This window comes from Engystomops pustulosus, chromosome 10 (genome assembly GCF_040894005.1).
Source record: "Engystomops pustulosus chromosome 10, aEngPut4.maternal, whole genome shotgun sequence".
NCBI lineage: Eukaryota > Metazoa > Chordata > Amphibia > Anura > Leptodactylidae > Engystomops > Engystomops pustulosus.
In genome coordinates this window covers 103,892,882-103,910,240 of record NC_092420.1, presented here as the reverse complement: position 1 = coordinate 103,910,240, position 17,359 = coordinate 103,892,882, and the positions used below count along the sequence as shown (strand labels likewise).

The 17,359-nt window shown below is 55.0% G+C and overlaps 1 protein-coding gene across 1 annotated transcript in view; it reads left to right on the top strand.

Moving 5' to 3' along the window:
* SHISAL2A (shisa like 2A) overlaps positions 1 to 4,768 on the top strand; it is a 113,757-nt gene extending 108,989 nt beyond the window's left edge. The window contains exon 3 of the mRNA XM_072127312.1: positions 2,009 to 4,768. Within this exon, the coding sequence (XP_071983413.1) occupies positions 2,009 to 2,193 (185 nt within the window). The 3' untranslated portion in view covers positions 2,194 to 4,768. The remainder of the gene's footprint in view (positions 1 to 2,008) is intronic.
* Positions 4,769 to 17,359: the final 12,591 nt, after the last annotated feature.

Sequence of the window (17,359 nt, the reverse complement as noted above, 5' to 3'; positions counted from 1 at the left end):
CTGAGGCCGGTGCTGCGCTGAGGCTGGTGCTATGCTGAGGCTGGTGAGGCTGGAGCTGCGCTGAGGCTGGTGCTGCGCTGAGGATGGTGCTGCGCTGAGAGGCCAGTGCCGTGCTGAGGCTGGAGCGGCGTTGAGGCTGGTGCCGTGCTGAGGCCGGTGCTGCGCTGAGGATGGTGCTGCGCTGAGGCCGGTGCCGTGCTAAGGCTGGAGCGGCGTTGAGGCTGGTGCTGTGCTGAGGCTGAAGCTGCGCTGAGGCCGGTGCCGTGCTGAGGCTGGAGCGGCGTTGAGGCTGGTGCTGTGCTGAGGCCGGTGCTGCACTGAGGCTGGTGCTGCGCTGAGGCTGGAGCTGCGCTGAGGCTGGTGCTGCGTTGAGGCTGGTGCTGCGCTGAGGCTGGTGCTGCGCTGAGGCTGGAGCTGCGCTGAGGCCGGTGCCGTGCTGAGGCTGGAGCGGCGTTGAGGCTGGTGCTGTGCTGAGGCCGGTGCTGCGTTGAGGCTGGTGCTGCGCTGAGGCTGGTGCTGTGCTGAGGCTGAAGCTGCGCTGAGGCCGGTGCCGTGCTGAGGCTGGAGCGGCGTTGAGGCTGGTGCTGTGCTGAGGCCGGTGCTGCACTGAGACTGGTGCTGCGCTGAGGCTGGAGCTGCGCTGAGGCCGGTGCTGCGTTGAGGCTGGTGCTGCGCTGAGGCTGGTGCTGCGCTGAGGCTGGAGCTGCGCTGAGGCCGGTGCCGTGCTGAGGCTGGAGCGGCGTTGAGGCTGGTGCTGTGCTGAGGCCGGTGCTGCACTGAGGCTGGTGCTGCGCTGAGGCTGGAGCTGCGCTGAGGCCGGTGCTGCGCTGAGGCTGGTGCTGCGCTGAGGCTGGTGCTGCGCTGAGGCTGGAGCTGCGCTGAGGCCGGTGCCGTGCTGAGGCTGGAGCTGCGCTGAGGCCGGTGCTGCGCTGAGGTCGGTGCTGCGCTGAGGCTGGAGTTGCGCTGAGGCCGGTGCTGCGCTGAGGCCGGTGCTGCGCTGAGGCTGGTGCTGCGCTGAGGCCGGTGCTGCGCTGAGGCTGGTGCTGGGCTGAGGCTGGTGCTGCGCTGAGGCCGGTGCTGCGCTGAGGCTGATGCTGCGCTGAGGTTGATGCTGCGCTGAGGATGGTGCTGCGCTGAGGCTGGTGCTGCGCTGGGGTGGGGAGGCTAGTGCTGCGCTGAGGCTGCATTGTGGCTGGTGCTGCGCTGAGGCTGGAGCTGCACTGAGGCCGGTATTGCGCTGAGGCTGGTGCTGCACTGAGGATGGTGCTGCGCTGAGGCCGGTGCTGCGCTGAGGCTGGAGCTGCACTGAGGCCGGTATTGCGCTGAGGCTGGTGCTGCGATGAGGCCGGTGCTGCGCTGAGGCTGGAGCTGCACTGAGGCCGGTATTGCGCTGAGGCTGGAGCTGCGCCGAGGCCGGTGCCGTGCTGAGGCTGGAGCTGCACTGAGGCCGGTGCCGTGCTGAGGCTGGAGCTGCACTGAGGCCGGTATTGCGCTGAGGCTGGTGCTGCGCTGAGGCTGTAGCTGCGCCGAGGCCGGTGCCGTGCTGAGGCTGGAGCTGCGCTGAGGCCGGTGCCGTGCTGAGGCTGGAGCTGCGCTGAGGCCGGTGCCGTGCTGAGGCTGGAGCTGCACTGAGGCCGGTATTGCGCTGAGGCTGGTGCTGCGCTGAGGCTGTAGCTGCGCCGAGGCCGGTGCCGTGCTGAGGCTGGAGCTGCGCTGAGGCCGGTGCCGTGCTGAGGCTGGAGCTGCGCTGAGGCCGGTATTGCGCTGAGGCTGGTGCTGCGCTGAGGCTGATGAGGCTGGTGCTGCGCTGAGGCTGATGCTGCGCTGAGGCTGATGAGGCTGGTGCTGCGATGAGGCCGATGCTGCGCTGAGGCTGATGAGGCTGGTGCTGCGCTGAGGCTGGTGCTGCGCTGAGGCTGGTGCTGCGCTGAGGCCGATGTATTCAGTATCTGTCATACATTAATGTAGAATTTCAGACTGACTATAACAAGACTTATTTTTGCTTTAGGTTTTGAACAGAACTCATTGGAAGGTCCCAGCAGGTCCAGTCAGTCAGCAGCGCCCAACGGCTTCAAGAGGCATTTCCTGAGCCATAGATTGGACTGTGATAACCAACCACAGGACCCCGATAGATTGTTCCAGAGATGTTTCCTCGCGACTGTGACAACAATCAATGTGCAAGGCCCTTCGTGAGCCCGGCTGTCGCTGTGACGTGTGGATCCATCTGGGAATTACATCCCGGGCTGACGGCTTCATTCCTCCCGCTCCGTCTTATGACTCCGTCTTATGGCTCCGTCTTATGACTCCGTCTTATGGCTCCGTCTTGTGGCTCCGTCTTGTGGCTCCGTCTTGTGGCTCCGTCTTATGGCTCCGTCTTATGGCTCCGTCTTGTGGCTTGTACAATGTTCTGCACTTTGTGTAACCTGCACCTGATGCCACGTAATGGACTGCGCAGAAAAGATTGGGTGGTGCAGGTTTCTGACTCACTGGATGGAGATTTCTGGGTAGAAATTATTTCTATTGAAGCCGCAGAACAAAACGAAGAGACTTGAAGAGCAATTACCAGGTGTACAAGTAGTGGCCACTCATCTCATCCATAGGTGGGAGAAGCCACCAAGGACCACGCAGAATTAACCATCACATGTCTCCGGCCTCGGAACATAATGGGGCAGATTTACTTACCCGGTCGATTCTCCAGCGGCACGTTCTCTGCGGTGGATTCGGGTCCGGCCGGGATTTATTAAGGTAGTTCCTCCGCCGTCCACCAGGTGGCGATGCTGCGCTGAAAAGCATCGGTGAACTGGAGTTCACCGAGCCGGACCGAGTGAAGGTAAGTGCAAGCTCCGCGACAGATTATTTTTTTTTAAATGCGGCGGTTTTTACGAATCCGTCGGGTTTTCGTTTGGCCACGCCCCCCCCATTTCCGTCGTGTGCATACGCGATGCGCCACAATCCGATCGCGTGCGCCAAAATCCCGGGGCAATTCAGGGGAAATCGGCACAAATCGCAAATATTCGGGTAACACGTCGGGAAAACGCGAATCGGGCCCTTAGTAAATGACCCCCAATGAGTTCTATAGTAACTGGACCTTTTATTATTCTGGTGTAACATATCAGAGAACACATCGCAATTAGTTTGGACCATACGGAACAGACTTATAGATCCGCCTGATGTCACTAGGACTGTGGAAAATCTATTTATTTTAGACTGCCCAAATAAATTTAAACCATAAACCCCCGGGAGCTCGGGCCCCTAAATCAATATTCGCCGATAAAAACACACACAGACTCGTATTAAAGTTGAACATATGTGGGTGACGTGAGGGTCGGCCGCAGCTTTATATATTATTGTAATAAACATTTCTTATTTTTTTTATATTATTTAAAACATAATTTGAACAGGTAAACAAATTTAAATAACAAACAAAGTGCAACAAAACCCCTCCCACCTGTATGCCTGCCAGCCAATGGGCATGAAGGCCAATAACCCTCCCACCTGTATGCCTGCCAGCCAATGGGCATGAAGGCCAATAACCCTCCCACCTGTATGCCTGCCAGCCAATGGGCATGTGGGCCAATAACCCTCCCACCTGTATGCCTGCCAGCCAATGGGCATGTGGGCCAATAACCCTCCCACCTGTATGCCTGCCAGCCAATGGGCATGTGGGCCAATAACCCTCCCACCTGTATGCCTGCCAGCCAATGGGCATGTAGGCCAAATAACCCCAACTAACCGCCAGCTGTGACAAAAGCAACGCGAAAAATACCTTAAACAAAGGGAAACGCAATCCGGAAAGAGGGTGAGTGACGTCTGCAGCTCCTATTTAAGCTATGCTCACTTCCTGTACCACCCACGACACAAGTCCCGCCCCTAGATACGTAGCCCCCACCACCAGCCCCGCCCCTAGTCACGTAGCCCCCACCACCAGCCCCGCCCCTAGTCACGTAGCCCCCACCTCCCTGGGATACGCAGGGAGACAGAAAGGAAAGGGAAAAACCACCTCAGTCAAAGAGGGCCTATTCCTGTACATAGAACCCCGCTAACTGAGACCCCTTTGTGCAGTCATTAGCCCAACGGCTATACGCCTCCGGGCTTGCAAAGATGTTACTTCCTAAAGCGAGTCCTCACACTGCTGTGCACTCTCTACATTGAGCTCTCCTTCTGCTCTGAGTGTCTGCTGTAATATCCAAGCAGAAACCCACAGTAAGAATGGGGGGAGGATTGTGGTGCACAGAGCACAGAGCACAGCAGTGTGAGGAGGTGACTTATTGCACTTTCTACAACACCTTTACTAAGGGTCCGAACGCCGCACTTTCGTTGGGTTTCCCGAATATTTCTATTGTGCGGCGAATTGCGCCTGGATTTTTTCGCATCGGCGCTGGCTTGCACATGACAAAAATCGGGGGGCGTGGCCATCGGACAACCCAACGGATTCGGACAAACCGCAGAATTTAAAAAAGAATTTGTGTCGCAAAATCAGCACTTACATGCACCAGGAAGAAGGTGAACTCCGGCGGACCTCGGGGCAGCAGCGACACCTGGTGGACATCGGGGCGCACAAGTGAATTGTGCAGGACCCGAATCCTCGTCGGACAACGCGCCACGGGATCGCAACAGGACCGGGTAAGTAAATCTGCCCCAGTGATTGACATCCTCAGAAAAACAAAGGCGTAGACACAAAAAGGCGTTCACCCGCATTTTGGACCCAAAAAGCCTCTTTGCAAGAAAAAAAAAGTAATAATCAGGTGCCGTGCACAATGCGGGGGAGGGGGACACGTCCTGACCATGGGGGTTTGTGGAGATAATGGGGGACGGCGCCAGATTTTTGTCAGACTTTGCAGGAAGTAGTGTCCGCCCCTCACACGTGGCTGCACTGAGAGCGGCACTGACCCCCATTCCTGCACTGCTGCCCCTCTTTTGCTATATGTAAATAACATTTGTAACTTTTCTGATGAAGATCAATCGCTTCACCGAAACATCACATTTGGAAGTTTGTATAATAAAAATCTAATTTTGCAACTGAAACCCTGTGACTGGAGTCTAGAAATTTCCTGTGCAGGACTGGGTGCCTCTCCGGAGCCCCTGCACATTCTACCTGATGTAATCACTGCAGGAGCGTCCGGGGCTCAGTCCCACCGTGCGACATATTTATCATGTAAAGTCCCACGCCCCATGTTACAGGTGCACAAAATAATCGTCACGCCACACAGTACCCTGCACATAGTACACACTGCACACAGTACACAGGACCCTGCACATAGTACACACTGCACACAGTACACAGGACCCTGCACATAGTACACAGGACCCTGCACATAGTACACCCTGCACATAGCACACAGGACCCTGCACATAGTACACAGTGCACATAGTACACAGGACCCTGCACATAGTACACACTGCACATAGTACACAGGACCCTGCACATAGTACACACTGCACACAGTACACAGGACCCTGCACATAGTACACACTGCACACAGTACACAGGACCCTGCACATAGTACACAGGACCCTGCACATAGTACACCCTGCACATAGCACACAGGACCCTGCACATAGTACACAGTGCACATAGTACACAGGACCCTGCACATAGTACACACTGCACATAGCACACACTGCACATAGTACACACTGCACATAGTACACAGGACCCTGCACATAGTACACCCTGCACATAGCACACAGGACCCTGCACATAGTACACAGTGCACATAGTACACAGGACCCTGCACATAGTACACACTGCACATAGCACACACTGCACATAGTACACACTGCACATAGTACACAGGACCCTGCACATAGTACACAGGACCCTGCACATAGTACACAGGACCACTGCACATAGTACACACTGCACATAGTACACAGGACCCTGCACATAGTACACACTGCACATAGTACACAGGACACTGCACATAGTACACAGGACCCTGCACATAGTATACAGTGCACATAGTACACAGGACCCTGCACATAGTACACAGGACCCTGCACATAGTACACAGTGCACATAGTACACAGGACCCTGCACATAGTACACAGGACCCTGCACATAGTACACAGTGCACATAGTACACAGGACCCTGCACATAGTACACAGGACCCCAGCACATAGTACACAGGACCCCAGCACATAGTACAAAGCACCTTGCACATAGTACACAGGACCCCTGCACATAGTACACATGACCCCTGCACATAGTACACAGGACACTGCACATAGTACACACTGCACATAGTACACAGGACCCTGCATATAGTACACACTGCACATAGTACACAGGACACTGCACATAGTACACAGGACCCTGCACATAGTACACACTGCACATAGTACACAGGACACTGCACATAGTACACATGACCCTGCACATAGTACACACTGCACATAGTACACAGGACCCTGCACATAGCACACACTGCACATAGTACACACTGCACATAGTACACAGGACACTGCACATAGTACACAGGACCCTGCACATAGTACACACTGCACATAGTACACAGGACACTGCACATAGTACACAGGACCCTGCACATAGTACACACTGCACATAGTACACAGGACCCTGCACATAGTACACACTGCACATAGTACACAGGACACCCTGCACATAGTACACACTGCACATAGTACACAGGAACCTGCACATAGTACACACTGCACATAGAACACACAGCACATAGTACACACTGCACATAGTACACAGGACACCCTGCACATAGTACACACTGCACATAGTACACACTGCACATAGTACACACTGCACATAGTACACAGGACACTGCACATAGTACACAGGACCCTGCACATAGTACACACTGCACATAGTACACATGACAATGCACATAGTACACACTGCACATAGTACACAGGACACTGCACATAGTACACAGGACCCTGCATATAGTACACACTGCACATAGTACACAGGACACTGCACATAGTACACAGGACACCCTGCACATAGTACACACTGCACATAGTACACAGGACACCCTGCACATAGTACACAGGACACCCTGCACATAGTACACACTGCACATAGTACACAGGAACCTGCACATAGTACACAGGACACTGCACATAGTACACACTGCACATAGTACACAGGACCCCTGCACATAGTACTCACTGCACATAGTACACAGGAACCTGCACATAGTACACAAGACACTACACACAGTACACACTGCACATAGTACACAGGAACCTGCACATAGTACACAGGACACTGCACATAGTACACAGGACCCTGCACATAGTACACACTGCACATAGTACACAGGACACTGCACATAGTACTCACTGCACATAGTACACAGGACCCTGCACATAGTACACAGGACACTACACATAGTACACAGGACACTGCACATAGTACACAGGACACTGCACATAGTACACAGGACCCTGCACATAGCACACAGGACACCCTGCACATAGCACACAGGACCCTGCACATAGTACACACTGCACATAGTACACAGGACCCTGCACATAGTACACAGAACCCTGCACATAGCACACAGGACACTGCACATAGTACACAGGACACTGCACATAGTACACACTGCACATAGTACACAGGACACTGCACATAGCACACAGGGCACTGCACATAGGACACACTGCACATAGTACACTGCACATAGTACACAGGACCCTGCACATAGTACACAAGACCCTGCACATAGTACAAAGGACACTGCACATAGTACACAGGAACCTGCACATAGTAAACAGGACACTGCACATAGTACACAGGACACTGCACATAGTACACACTGCACATAGTACACAGGACCCCTGCACATAGTACTCACTGCACATAGTACACAGGAACCTGCACATAGTACACAAGACACTACACACAGTACACACTGCACATAGTACACAGGACTCTGCACATAGTACACAGGACACTGCACATAGTACACAGGACCCTGCACATAGTACACACTGCACATAGTACACAGGACACTGCACATAGTACTCACTGCACATAGTACACAGGACCCTGCACATAGTACACAGGACACTGCACATAGTACAGAGGACACTGCACATAGTACACAGGACACTGCACATAGTACACAGGAACCTGCACATAGTACACAGGACACTGCACATAGCACACAGGACCCTGCACATAGTACACACTGCACATAGTACACAGGACCCTGCACATAGTACACAGAACCCTGCACATAGCACACAGGACACTGCACATAGTACACACCCTGCACATAGTACACAGGACCCCTGCACATAGTACACAGGACACTGCACATAGTACACACTGCACATAGTACACAGGACACTGCACATAGTACACAGGACCCTGCACATAGTACACAGGACACTGCACATAGTACACAGGACACTGCACATAGTACACAGGACCCTGCACATAGTACACAGGACACTGCACTTAGTACACAGGACACTGCACATAGTACATAGTACACAGGACCCTGCACATCGTACACACTGCACATAGTACACAGGACACTGCACATAGTGCATAGTACACAGGACCCTGCACATAGTACACAGGACACTGCACATAGTACACAGGACCCTGCACATAGTACACACTGCACATAGTACACAGGACCCTGCACATCGTACGCAATGCACATAGTACACACTACACATAGCACACAGGACCCTGCACATAGTACACAATGCACATAGTACACACTACACATAGTACACAGGACCCTGCACATAGTACACAGGACCCTGCACATCGTACACAATGCACATAGTACACACTACACATAGTACACAGGACACTGCACATAGTACATAGTACACAGGACCCTGCACATAGTACACAGGACACTGCACATAGTACACAGGACCCTGCACATAGTACACACTGCACATAGTACATAGGACCCTGCACATCGTACACAATGCACATAGTACACACTACACATAGCACACAGGACCCTGCACATAGTACACAATGCACATAGTACACACTACACATAGTACACAGGACTCTGCACATAGTACACAGGACCCTGCACATAGTACACAATGCACATAGTACACACTACACATAGCACACAGGACACTGCACATAGTACACAATGCACATAGTACACACTACACATAGTACACAGGACCCTGCACATAGTACACAGGACCCTGCACATAGTACACAATGCACATAGTACACAGGACCCTGCACATAGCACACAGGACCCCTGCACATAGTACACAGGACCCTGCACATAGTACACAGGACCCTGCACATAGTACACAGGACCCTGCACATAGCACACAGGACCCTGCACATAGTACACAGGACCCTGCACATAGTACACAGGACCCTGCACATAGTACACACTGCACATAGTACACACTGTACATAGTACACAGGACCCTGCACATAGTACACAGGACCCCTGCACATAGTACACAGGACCCCTGCACATAGTACACACTGCACATAGTACACAGGACACTGCACATAGTACACAGGACCCTGCACATAGTACACAGGACCCTGCACATAGTACACACTGCACATAGTACACAGGACCCTGCACATAGTACACAAGACACTGTACATAGTACACAGGACCCTGCACATAGTACATACTGCACATAGTACACAGGACCCTGCACATAGTACACACCGCACATAGTACACACTGCACATAGTACACATTCCCTGCACATAGTACACACTGCACATAGTACACACTGCACATAGTACACACTGCACATAGTACACACTCCCTGCACATAGTACACACTGCACATAGTACACACGGCACATAGTACACACAGGACACAACACAGAACATTGGGTGTTGAGTTCGGTTCCCTTGTTTATCGGCCATTTTGCCCCCACCCCCCTAATGCTTTACCCTGTGTATTCTGCAATCCCCTCACCCCCCTTTTCCCAATAAACCCCCAATGTTGGATAAATATCGGCACAAAATGTTATTTTATTTGACCCTCATAAATAACGATTTTTATTCAATTGAAAATCCCATCTCAAAAAGAGGAGCTACAAAGAGAGAGATTCTGCCAAAATCTGCCCAACCTGTTATTTACCCCCATCCGCCACCTCTGGACCCCACTCACCGCATGGCAGACCCCCCCGTATATTCAAGGAAACCAACCACTATGTTCCCCATCCCCCAAACTTATCACCCTGAGGAAGCGTGGGAGAAACGCGCGTTGGGGTGTCGGAAAGCCTCCCCTGTTTTATCACATAATGGGTAAGACACCAATTGTAGTGACTGTGGTGAGCAGAGCATTCCCGTTCAGGATTCACGCACATTGGCGATGTTTCAGAGACACTGGGGCAGATTTATTAGCGGCCCCATTCACATTTTTCCGTCAGGTTTTGGTATTTTTTCCGTTTTGCGCAGAATCCCGCCGGGATTTTTGCGCATGCGATCAGGTTGCATGCAACGGAAATCAGGGGACGTAGCCGTCGGAAAACCTGACGGATTTGTAAAAATCGCCATATTTAGAAAAATTAAATGGTCACACGCGCCATACTTGCCTGCACCAGGAGGAGAACAGTGAACTCTGACGCACCTCGGCGCAGCAGCGTCACCTGGTGGACATTGGGCGCAGGACCTTCATGAATCACCGGAAGACCCGAACGCTCGTCGGAGAAGCCGCTGCTGGAACGCGAATGGGGCCCATTGGGGCAGATTTACTTACCCGGTCCTGTGGCGATCCAGCGGCGCGTTCTCTGCGGTGGATTCGGGTCTTCCGGCGATTCACTAAGGCAGTTCCTCCGACGTCCACCAGGTGTCGCTGCTGCACTGAAGTCCGCTGGAGTTTCTGGAGTTCACCAAGCCAGGCCGGGTGCAGGAAAGTGCGTGTCAAGCGACACATTTAAAAAAAAAAAATCTGTCGGGTTTTCCGACGGCCACGCCCCGGCCACGCCAGTGCCGATGCACCACAATCCGATCACGTGCCAAAAACCCCGGGAAATTCAGGGAAAACCGGTGCAAAACAGTAATATTCGGGAAACCCGATAAATAGCTATTCGGACCCTTAGTAAATGACCCCCAATAACTTTGCTATTTGTTACCTCTTTGGTGGATGCACCGTATCGCAGGAGTTCAGCTCGCGCCAGTAATATGGGATTTCCTCCATGAACATCCATTGTTGTAACATTATCATGAAATACATTTTCTGCAGAATTTTACATTGAGAGCTGAGCGGCTCCTTCATCTTGTGGCATCGGTTATGTTTGGGAGGAGTCCGTATTCTGAAGGCGGAGGGCTTATTATGTAGCTGTGAGACGCTGGATGTTTGCTAATGACAGTGAATTACAGATTGTGATATTTTAACCCCTTTAAAGCCAACAAACAATTTAATATATAGAAAGAGAAAAAAATGATCCAATGTAATCTCCATAATTAGGATGGGGACATCATCATCATCTGTGCCGCAAGGGTTAATGTACGAGAGCGCAATGTTTCTCGCCTCCTTATTACATTCCACCATCTGCGCGTGTTTTATGGGGAAACCTACAAAACATTGGACAAATGGAAATCAATAAATGCTGAGAAGGGAAATCACATCCACAGCATTTGTCATAACACGTGATATCGGGGGTCCCACGAGAGCCACGAGAGGCGAATCAATCACTGACAGCGCGTTCCAGCTTCACAACTTTACACAACACGATAATTACTGACAGCATGAAATGATTACATTATAAAGGGCCTGAGGGGGCACATCCACCCCGGACCCCCCAGCACCGTCTCCTCTATCCTCCCCGTATATTCCCCTCTGTGCATTATAAAGGGTACGGCCTGAGGGGGCACATCCACCCCGGACCCCCCAGCACCGTCTCCTCTATCCTCCCCGTATATTCCCCTCTGTGCATTATAAAGGGTACGGCCTGAGGGGGCACATCCACCCCGGACCCCCCAGCACCGTCTCCTCTATCCTCCCCGTATATTCCCCTCTGTGCATTATAAAGGGTACGGCCTGAGGGGGCACATCCACCCCGGACCCCCCAGCACCGTCTCCTCTATCCTCCCTGTATATTCCCCTCTGTGCATTATAAAGGGTACGGCCTGAGGGGGCACATCCACCCCGGACCCCCCAGCACCGTCTCCTCTATCCTCCCCGTATATTCCCCTCCGTGCATTATAAAGGGTACGGCCTGAGGGGGCACATCCACCCCGGACCCCCCAGCACCGTCTCCTCTATCCTCCCCGTATATTCCCCTCCGTGCATTATAAAGGGTACGGCCTGAGGGGGCACATCCACCCCGGACCCCCCAGCACCGTCTCCTCTATCCTCCCCGTATATTCCCCTCCGTGCATTATAAAGGGTACGGCCTGAGGGGGCACATCCACCCCGGACCCCCCAGCACCGTCTCCTCTATCCTCCCCGTATATTCCCCTCCGTGTATTATAAAGGGTACGGCCTGAGGGGGCACATCCACCCCGGACCCCCCAGCACCGTCTCCTCTATCCTCCCCGTATATTCCCCTCTGTGCATTATAAAGGGTACGGCCTGAGGGGGCACATCCACCCCGGACCCCCCAGCACCGTCTCCTCTATCCTCCCCGTATATTCCCCTCCGTGTATTATAAAGGGTACGGCCTGAGGGGGCACATCCACCCCGGACCCCCCAGCACCGTCTCCTCTACCCTCCCCGTATATTCCCCTCTGTGCATTATAAAGGGTACGGCCTGAGGGGGCACATCCACCCCGGACCCCCCAGCACCGTCTCCTCTATCCTCCCCGTATATTCCCCTCCGTGTATTATAAAGGGTACGGCCTGAGGGGGCACATCCACCCCGGACCCCCCAGCACCGTCTCCTCTATCCTCCCTGTATATTCCCCTCCGTGCATTATAAAGGGTACGGCCTGAGGGGGCACATCCACCCCGGACCCCCCAGCACTGTCTCCTCTATCCTCCCCGTATATTCCCCTCTGTGCATTATAAAGGGTACGGCCTGAGGGGGCACATCCACCCCGGACCCCCCAGCACCGTCTCCTCTATCCTCCCTGTATATTCCCCTCCGTGCATTATAAAGGGTACGGCCTGAGGGGGCACATCCACCCCGGACCCCCAGCACCGTCTCCTCTACCCTCCCCGTATATTCCCCTCTGTGCATTATAAAGGGTACGGCCTGAGGGGGCACATCCACCCCGGACCCCCCAGCACTGTCTCCTCTATCCTCCCCGTATATTCCCCTCCGTGCATTATACAGTGTACGGCCTGAGGGGGCACATCCACCCCGGACCCCCCAGCACCGTCTCCTCTATCCTCCCCGTATATTCCCCTCCGTGCATTATAAAGGGTACGGCCTGAGGGGGCACATCCACCCCGGACCCCCCAGCACCGTCTCCTCTATCCTCCCTGTATATTCCCCTCCGTGCATTATAAAGGGTACGGCCTGAGGGGGCACATCCACCCCGGACCCCCCAGCACCGTCTCCTCTATCCTCCCCGTATATTCCCCTCTGTGCATTATAAAGGGTACGGCCTGAGGGGGCACATCCACCCCGGACCCCCCAGCACCGTCTCCTCTATCCTCCCCGTATATTCCCCTCTGTGCATTATAAAGGGTACGGCCTGAGGGGGCACATCCACCCCGGACCCCCCAGCACCGTCTCCTCTATCCTCCCCGTATATTCCCCTCTGTGCATTATAAAGGGTACGGCCTGAGGGGGCACATCCACCCCGGACCCCCCAGCACTGTCTCCTCTATCCTCCCCGTATATTCCCCTCTGTGCATTATAAAGGGTACGGCCTGAGGGGGCACATCCACCCCGGACCCCCCAGCACTGTCTCCTCTATCCTCCCCGTATATTCCCCTCTGTGCATTATAAAGGGTACGGCCTGAGGGGGCACATCCACCCCGGACCCCCCAGCACTGTCTCCTCTATCCTCCCCGTATATTCCCCTCTGTGCATTATAAAGGGTACGGCCTGAGGGGGCACATCCACCCCGGACCCCCCAGCACCGTCTCCTCTATCCTCCCCGTATATTCCCCTCCGTGTATTATAAAGGGTACGGCCTGAGGGGGCACATCCACCCCGGACCCCCCAGCACCGTCTCCTCTATCCTCTCCGTATATTCCCCTCCGTGTATTATAAAGGGTACGGCCTGAGGGGGCACATCCACCCCGGACCCCCCAGCACCGTCTCCTCTATCCTCCCCGTATATTCCCCTCTGTGCATTATAAAGGGTACGGCCTGAGGGGGCACATCCACCCCGGACCCCCCAGCACCGTCTCCTCTATCCTCCCCGTATATTCCCCTCCGTGCATTATAAAGGGTACGGCCTGAGGGGGCACATCCACCCCGGACCCCCCAGCACTGTCTCCTCTATCCTCCCCGTATATTCCCCTCCGTGCATTATAAAGGGTACGGCCTGAGGGGGCACATCCACCCCGGACCCCCCAGCACCGTCTCCTCTATCCTCTCCGTATATTCCCCTCCGTGTATTATAAAGGGTACGGCCTGAGGGGGCACATCCACCCCGGACCCCCCAGCACCGTCTCCTCTATCCTCCCCGTATATTCCCCTCCGTGCATTATAAAGGGTACGGCCTGAGGGGGCACATCCACCCCGGACCCCCCAGCACCGTCTCCTCTATCCTCCCCGTATATTCCCCTCTGTGCATTATAAAGGGTACGGCCTGAGGGGGCACATCCACCCCGGACCCCCCAGCACCGTCTCCTCTATCCTCCCCGTATATTCCCCTCTGTGCATTATAAAGGGTACGGCCTGAGGGGGCACATCCACCCCGGACCCCCCAGCACCGTCTCCTCTATCCTCCCCGTATATTCCCCTCTGTGCATTATAAAGGGTACGGCCTGAGGGGGCACATCCACCCCGGACCCCCCAGCACCGTCTCCTCTATCCTCCCCGTATATTCCCCTCCGTGCATTATAAAAGGGTACGGCCTGAGGGGGCACATCCACCCCGGACCCCCCAGCACCGTCTCCTCTATCCTCTCCGTATATTCCCCTCCGTGTATTATAAAGGGTACGGCCTGAGGGGGCACATCCACCCCGGACCCCCCAGCACCGTCTCCTCTATCCTCCCCGTATATTCCCCTCTGTGCATTATAAAGGGTACGGCCTGAGGGGGCACATCCACCCCGGACCCCCCAGCACCGTCTCCTCTATCCTCCCCGTATATTCCCCTCTGTGCATTATAAAGGGTACGGCCTGAGGGGGCACATCCACCCCGGACCCCCCAGCACCGTCTCCTCTATCCTCCCCGTATATTCCCCTCCGTGCATTATAAAGGGTACGGCCTGAGGAGGCACATCCACCCCGGACCCCCCAGCACCGTCTCCTCTATCCTCCCCGTATATTCCCCTCTGTGCATTATAAAGGGTACGGCCTGAGGGGGCACATCCACCCCGGACCCCCCAGCACCGTCTCCTCTATCCTCCCCGTATATTCCCCTCCGTGTATTATAAAGGGTACGGCCTGAGGGGGCACATCCACCCCGGACCCCCCAGCACTGTCTCCTCTATCCTCCCCGTATATTCCCCTCCGTGTATTATAAAGGGTACGGCCTGAGGGGGCACATCCACCCCGGACCCCCAGCACCGTCTCCTCTATCCTCCCCGTATATTCCCCTCTGTGCATTATAAAGGGTACGGCCTGAGGGGGCACATCCACCCCGGACCCCCCAGCACCGTCTCCTCTATCCTCCCCGTATATTCCCCTCTGTGCATTATAAAGGGTACGGCCTGAGGGGGCACATCCACCCCGGACCCCCCAGCACCGTCTCCTCTATCCTCCCCGTATATTCCCCTCCGTGTATTATAAAGGGTAAGGCCTGAGGGGGCACATCCACCCCGGACCCCCCAGCACCGTCTCCTCTATCCTCCCCGTATATTCCCCTCCGTGCATTATAAAGGGTACGGCCTGAGGGGGCACATCCACCCCGGACCCCCCAGCACTGTCTCCTCTATCCTCCCCGTATATTCCCCTCTGTGCATTATAAAGGGCCTGAGGGGGCACATCCACCCCGGACCCCCCAGCACTGTCTCCTCTATCCTCCCCGTATATTCCCCTCCGTGCATTATAAAGGGTACGGCCTGAGGGGGCACATCCACCCCGGACCCCCCAGCACTGTCTCCTCTATCCTCCCCGTATATTCCCCTCTGTGCATTATAAAGGGTACGGCCTGAGGGGGCACATCCACCCCGGACCCCCCAGCACCGTCTCCTCTATCCTCCCCGTATATTCCCCTCCGTGCATTATAAAGGGTACGGCCTGAGGAGGCACATCCACCCCGGACCCCCAGCACCGTCTCCTCTATCCTCCCCGTATATTCCCCTCTGTGCATTATAAAGGGTACGGCCTGAGGGGGCACATCCACCCCGGACCCCCCAGCACCGTCTCCTCTATCCTCCCCGTATATTCCCCTCTGTGCATTATAAAGGGTACGGCCTGAGGGGGCACATCCACCCCGGACCCCCCAGCACCGTCTCCTCTATCCTCCCCGTATATTCCCCTCTGTGCATTATAAAGGGCCTGAGGGGGCACATCCACCCCGGACCCCCCAGCACTGTCTCCTCTATCCTCCCCGTATATTCCCCTCTGTGCATTATACAGTGTACGGCCTGAGGGGGCACATCCACCCCGGACCCCCAAGCACTGTCTCCTCTATCCTCCCCGTATATTCCCCTCCGTGTATTATAAAGGGTACGGCCTGAGGGGGCACATCCACCCCGGACCCCCCAGCACTGTCTCCTCTATCCTCCCCGTATATTCCCCTCTGTGCATTATAAAGGGTACGGCCTGAGGGGGCACATCCACCCCGGACCCCCCAGCACTGTCTCCTCTATCCTCCCCGTATATTCCCCTCTGTGCATTATAAAGGGTACGGCCTGAGGGGGCACATCCACCCCGGACCCCCCAGCACCGTCTCCTCTATCCTCCCCGTATATTCCCCTCCGTGTATTATAAAGGGTACGGCCTGAGGGGGCACATCCACCCCGGACCCCCCAGCACCGTCTCCTCTATCCTCTCCGTATATTCCCCTCTGTGCATTATAAAGGGTACGGCCTGAGGGGGCACATCCACCCCGGACCCCCCAGCACCGTCTCCTCTATCCTCCCCGTATATTCCCCTCTGTGCATTATAAAGGGTACGGCCTGAGGGGGCACATCCACCCCGGACCCCCAGCACCGTCTCCTCTATCCTCCCCGTATATTCCCCTCTGTGCATTATACAGTGTACGGCCTGAGGGGGCACATCCACCCCGGACCCCCCAGCACCGTCTCCTCTATCCTCCCCGTATATTCCCCTCTGTGCATTATACAGTGTACGGCCTGAGGGGGCACATCCACCCCGGACCCCCCAGCA